General features: G+C 62.4%; 1 protein-coding gene across 1 annotated transcript in view; it reads right to left on the reverse strand.

The window, feature by feature from the left end:
• UNCX (UNC homeobox) overlaps positions 1 to 3,352 on the reverse strand; it is a 4,220-nt gene extending 868 nt beyond the window's left edge. Inside the window, exons 1-3 of the mRNA XM_025863619.2 lie at positions 3,067 to 3,352; positions 2,661 to 2,836; positions 1 to 631 (exon numbers count right to left, since the gene is read on the reverse strand). The exon at positions 1 to 631 is cut by the window's left edge and continues 868 nt beyond it. Of these exons, the coding sequence (XP_025719404.2) occupies positions 1 to 631; positions 2,661 to 2,836; positions 3,067 to 3,352 (1,093 nt within the window). The remainder of the gene's footprint in view (positions 632 to 2,660; positions 2,837 to 3,066) is intronic.
• Positions 3,353 to 5,000: the final 1,648 nt, after the last annotated feature.

Genomic DNA, 5,000 nt, shown 5'->3' on the forward strand with positions numbered 1-5,000 from the left:
CGGCCGCGGCAGCGGCGGCGGCTGCCGCGGCGTTGGCGGGGGCGGTTTTCCGGCGCGGCGGCGAGTCGGACAGCAGGCTCTCCACGCTGAACGGGCTGGCCTTCGGCAGGCCGGCGGCGCCACGTTCCACCGCCGCCCCGGGCGCACACGGGGCCGCATCCTTGTCCGCGGGGCGGCCTAGCCGTAGCTGCGGGCCGGCGCCACTTCTTTGGCTCGGGTAAAAGGCGGGGTCGCAGGTGCCGGGCGCGGGCGGTTCGCCCGGCGGTGCGGGCGCGGAACCTGCGGCGCCAGCGGCGTGCGCGCTAGGGCCCTTGGCCGCGGCGGCCGGCGGCGGCGGCTCGGGCGGCTCCGGGGACAGGCCGCCGCCGCCGCTGTCGCTGTCGGAGCTGGGTGCGCTGTGCAGGGACAAGCCGCCCGGCGAGTGCAGGTGGCGGCTCTGGCTCTTCAGCAGCTTCTTCTCATGCTTGCGCTTCTTTTTCTCCATCTTCTCCAATTCTTTGCGCGCGATCTCCTCTGGGTCCATTGGCTCGCCACTGCACGTGGTCGGGTGTGAGTTGTGAGCCGGCCGCCCCGGGCCCTTCTTCGTGTTCTCCTTCTTCCTCCACTTGGCCCGGCGGTTTTGGAACCAGACCTAGAGCAGCCGGATAGGGGAAAGGAAGGCACAATCAGGCGGCGGGCTTGCTGTTGGGGCTTCGGGCGTCCCCACTCCCCCCAGACAGGCCTGTACAACCTCGGCCCCGGCCAGGGGGCGGGAGCCAAGGCACGCGGCCCGGCCGGCCCTGAGCTGGGTTTCAGCACTCAAGCTGCAGGTTCCAAGAGCATCTTTTCCACCCAGAAAGAGGTAGATGGGGGCCTCTCGGCCAGCTTCCCACTCTGGCTTCTCACCTCGGGGAACTGGGAGCTGCCCCTTCGATGGGCACGGCGGGTCTGGCCCCTGAGGGCGTTTGGTTCCTGGTCGGGAGGCAGGCAGGGAGCAGGGCCCCTCCTCGCCCCTCTTGGCTTCTCACAGCTCCTGTTCTAAGCGGCCTGCCTGGCCTGGTGCTGGCCATCTGGCCTGAGGACCACCAGTGGCTGGGCTCAGCTGCCCTCCACAACCTGTCTTCGGCCCCCGGAGACTGAGTCAAAGGCCAGATTTGGGGGTGTCCCGTGAAGGGAAATCTGGGTGCTGCTTCTTCCAGAAGGTCCTGGGAAGCCAAACTTAGGGGGAGGGTTTCTAGCAGCCTGCCCCCAACACATTAGCACACGTCCTTCTTTCTGGGGGCTCCAGACCAACGCACCAACACAGCCCCTGAGACTGGTTGTGCTTGGCCCAGGCCAGGGAGCAAGGCAGACAGGAAAGCAAGACGCCAGTTGCCAAGCGGTGCAGAGGAGGCCTGGGCCCACCCAGCCTCTTCTACCCTCCCTGCAGGCCTTGTCCTGGGGAACAGCAGCCCTAGACACTGGCTCCCCACCACAAACACAGTCAAATCCCCGCTGAGCCTCAGGCACACCACCCTCCCCAAGAGATCGCGATAATTCGAATTCTTTGTTGTGGCCACGGAGAGACCCGGCACAATAGCAAGCCAGGCCTGGTCACAGGGAGCCTTGCTGGTGCCAAGCCTCTCCAAGGCTGTAACTGCTTCTTTCTTTCCTTCCTTCCTTCCTTCCTTCCTTCCTTCAAATACTTCTCTTTTTTTGGTGCAAATTCCATGCTCACTTGTCACCAAGAAATGCTCATTATTGTACAGGGGAGAAACGAAGAGGTCTTTGCTTAAGACACTTACACAAATTGGACGAAAGGATTTACAAACAGAAGAGGTCATGAGGGGCAGGGCAAGCACAGGTCGAGAACACCTTTTTAGACAAAGCTATTGGTGCTAAACAGGCGTCTTGCCGTCCTCTGCCTCAAAGCCCTGCACCCACAGCTACAGCCGCACACCCCACTCACCACCACACCAACCCCAGAAAAAGATTTCTATACTTCGGGGAAACATCCGATTATGCACAATTCATCTTGAATTTTCAATCCACCACACAGACGCTGTATTTTTAAAAAGAATAACGCCGGCAGTCTCCGAATGAAATCGAAGTATGGGGGGTGGGGGAGATAAAACCGAGAGTAGTAAAGATTCAGCCCCCCCCCATGTGTTAACTGTCTAAGTTTCCGCCTCCCCTTCCTCAGCTAACCTCCTGCAAAGCAAAGAATAAATACAGGTCTCCACCTGACTATTTTAGAGGCGAGAGATAAGCAAACAAACGCGTTTGCTCCAGGCCGGTGCCGGAGACCCCGGGCGAGGGCCAGGAGGCGCGGGGTCTACCTGCTCCGGGTTTCTTCCAAATCCTAGCCCGGCTGGCTCTCCCCCCCCCACCGCCGCTTCTCCCGCCCAGCCCTCGGAGACCTCAATTCGCGCCCATTTCGTCGCCCGACCCCCAGCACGCAGCACCCGGTTCGGACGCAGCAGCTGTTCTGGCTACTTTGGGCCGTCGTGGGTCCCTCCCAAGCCGCCTGGGGCTTTCTCCCCGCGAGGCTCGGAGCCCCGGAACCGCAGCACCACCTCCGGGCAGGCGAGCGCGGGGCGGGGGGGGGGGCCGCGGTCTCCCACCTAGAACAAAGGCGGGGCCGGCGCCGGGCGGGCCTAGTGGCGGGATGCTGGCTCCCGGGAGGAACGGCGGGTCTTTACCTGCACGCGGGATTCGACCAGATCCAGGCGCAGCGCCAGCGCCTCGCGCATGAACACGTCGGGATAGTGGCTCTCGTTGAAAGCCTTCTCCAGCTCTTCCAGCTGCCAGCCCGTGAAGTTGGTGCGGGTGCGCCGCCGCTTACAGCCGGGGCTCTCCTTGTCGGGGTCCCCCGAGTCTGCGGGCACGCACAGGACGCCGCACGGCTCAGCCAGGGCCCAGGCCACATCCACCCCCTCCGTACCTGTCGGCTGCCCAGGCCTGGGAGCTCTGCGCCGGGGTGGCGGACGGAGAGCGCCCTGAGCCTCGGCAGCCGGCGCCCGCTCTACAGCCGCCCGAGACCCAACTCCCGCTCGCGACAAGGGTGCCCTGCTTGCCCCCCGTGCCCTCCCCGCCCGCCGCACCTACCTGACAGCTTGAAGGGCTGGCTGTCGCCTCCCACCCCGCAGGCGGCCGGCAGCAGCGGCGTAGGGTTGACCACCGAGGCGGCGGCGGCGGCGCAAGAGCCGCTGAGCAGGCCGTCGATGGAGAAGGGCACCGAGGCGGCGGCGGCGGCGGCGGCGGCCGACTGCAGCTGGTGGCCAGCCAGCTCGTACACGTGGTGGTGGCCCAGCGGGTAGGGGAAGCCCACCACGCCGCCCAGCGAGCCCCCGAACTGGGCATGCGGGTGCTCCAGGAGGCGGCCGTCCATCATCTCGCGCTGGGGGCCGGCGGGGCCGGCGGCGGGGCGCGGGGGCGCGGGCCGGGGCCGGGGCGGGCCAGCGGCGGGAGGCGCGGACGGCGGCGGCGGCGGAGACAGGGACCCGGAGCCCTACACATGCTTCGCCCGCACTCCGGCGCTTTACTTTATCAACATCAAGCTCCCGATAATTAGCCGCGGCCCGGGGAATTTGGGACCAATAAGAAGCGCTAATCGGCTCTGACGTCAGAGGCGTGCTGGGTGCAAGGAAACGTTTTCCATATCGATTGCTAATTATACCTGACATGCACCTCAATAAACAGTATCAGGAACTGTCACAACAAGGGGGGGGCAGTAGAGAGGGAGGGGCGCGGCCCGGCGCTGGGCGGGCGCCGGCTCGGGGAGCTGTCCAGGCAGGGGTCCCCGGCGAGCCCCCCACTCCAATCCCCGCTGGCCGGAGCCCGCGCCTCCCCCGGCTCCCCGCCCCTCTGCAAATCACTAATAGATTTCCCTTTAAAACATTCACCGGCGTGTTGTGGGGATTTTTCACCAGAAATGCTGTACTCTCTGAACCTTTAAAGTGATGTTGCTCCAATTACAGAGAGACATTGAGCGGCAAATAGACTGATCCAATAATAGGAGATTCATCATCCGCTCTTTCCGAAACTGTCACATTGAATTTAAAACTACAAGGGCTTCTCATCTCCTCTCCGGCTGCAGGCAGCGGGGGAGAGGAGGAAGGAAAGGGAGGAGGAAGAGGAAGGAGCGGAGGGGGCAGGGGAGGAGGTGACTCCAAAGAGAATGACTCCTACAGAATGTAGCGCCCTGTCAATAAGAAGGCATAATTAATGCCCTTTCCGACTGGCCGCCGCCGGGCTATAGAAACAGAGGTGGGGGTCGGCTGTGGAGACACCCTGACCCCCCCCCCCCCCGCTCCGTAAAACCAAGGCACAGGGCTGGGGAGGAGGGGTGGGAGGAAGGGAAAAGTAACTTTGGGGTGGCAACCAATCAGGCCCCCTACACAGGAATAAAAAAATAAATACATCTCCCTTTGACATGGCCTCTGAAGAATAGGGCCCAGGTACTCAACCCATTAATTATAATTAAATTATGTTCTCAGAGAAGTGTCTGTCACTCCCTTTTCCACTATAAAATATTGATAGATTCAAAGCTAAATCATTAAAGGACATATTCTTAAATAAGCAGCAAATTAGGACTGTGGGCAGGAGGGAAAGCAATCATGATATCCATATGTATATATATTATGTATATATATAAAATTATAAGATCTTCTGTAAAAAGTTCGCCCATGAGGAGGGTGCCTTTTGCGTGGCCCCAGGCCCATGGACCTCATCCCTGTGGACCCCGCGGGCCGAGCTGGAATCCGGGAAGAAGGAGCTCCTGGGCCTCAGACCCCGCCAGTGCCCGGTATCCGGCCGGTCCTGGTGGCCGGACCGCCGGCAGCCTCTCACTCCAGGACGAGGCGACAGACAAGTTGGCTGGCCTTTGGTGTTAAGTGGCTTCAACCAGCCTTCCAAGTCTTAAACCCGGAGCGAAGGCCAGGGTAGGACGGCCCCGTCCCTGTGTCCTTCCCAGCGGAGGGTGCACACAACGCTCCGCCGGCGAGAGTGGAGAGGACCTGCCTTGCGGCTGGGGCGCTGGA

The sequence above is a fragment of the Callorhinus ursinus genome, unplaced genomic scaffold (genome assembly GCF_003265705.2).
Source record: "Callorhinus ursinus isolate GAN/ISIS: 27379988/994484 unplaced genomic scaffold, GSC_fseal_2.0 scaffold70, whole genome shotgun sequence".
Taxonomy (NCBI): Eukaryota; Metazoa; Chordata; class Mammalia; order Carnivora; family Otariidae; genus Callorhinus; species Callorhinus ursinus.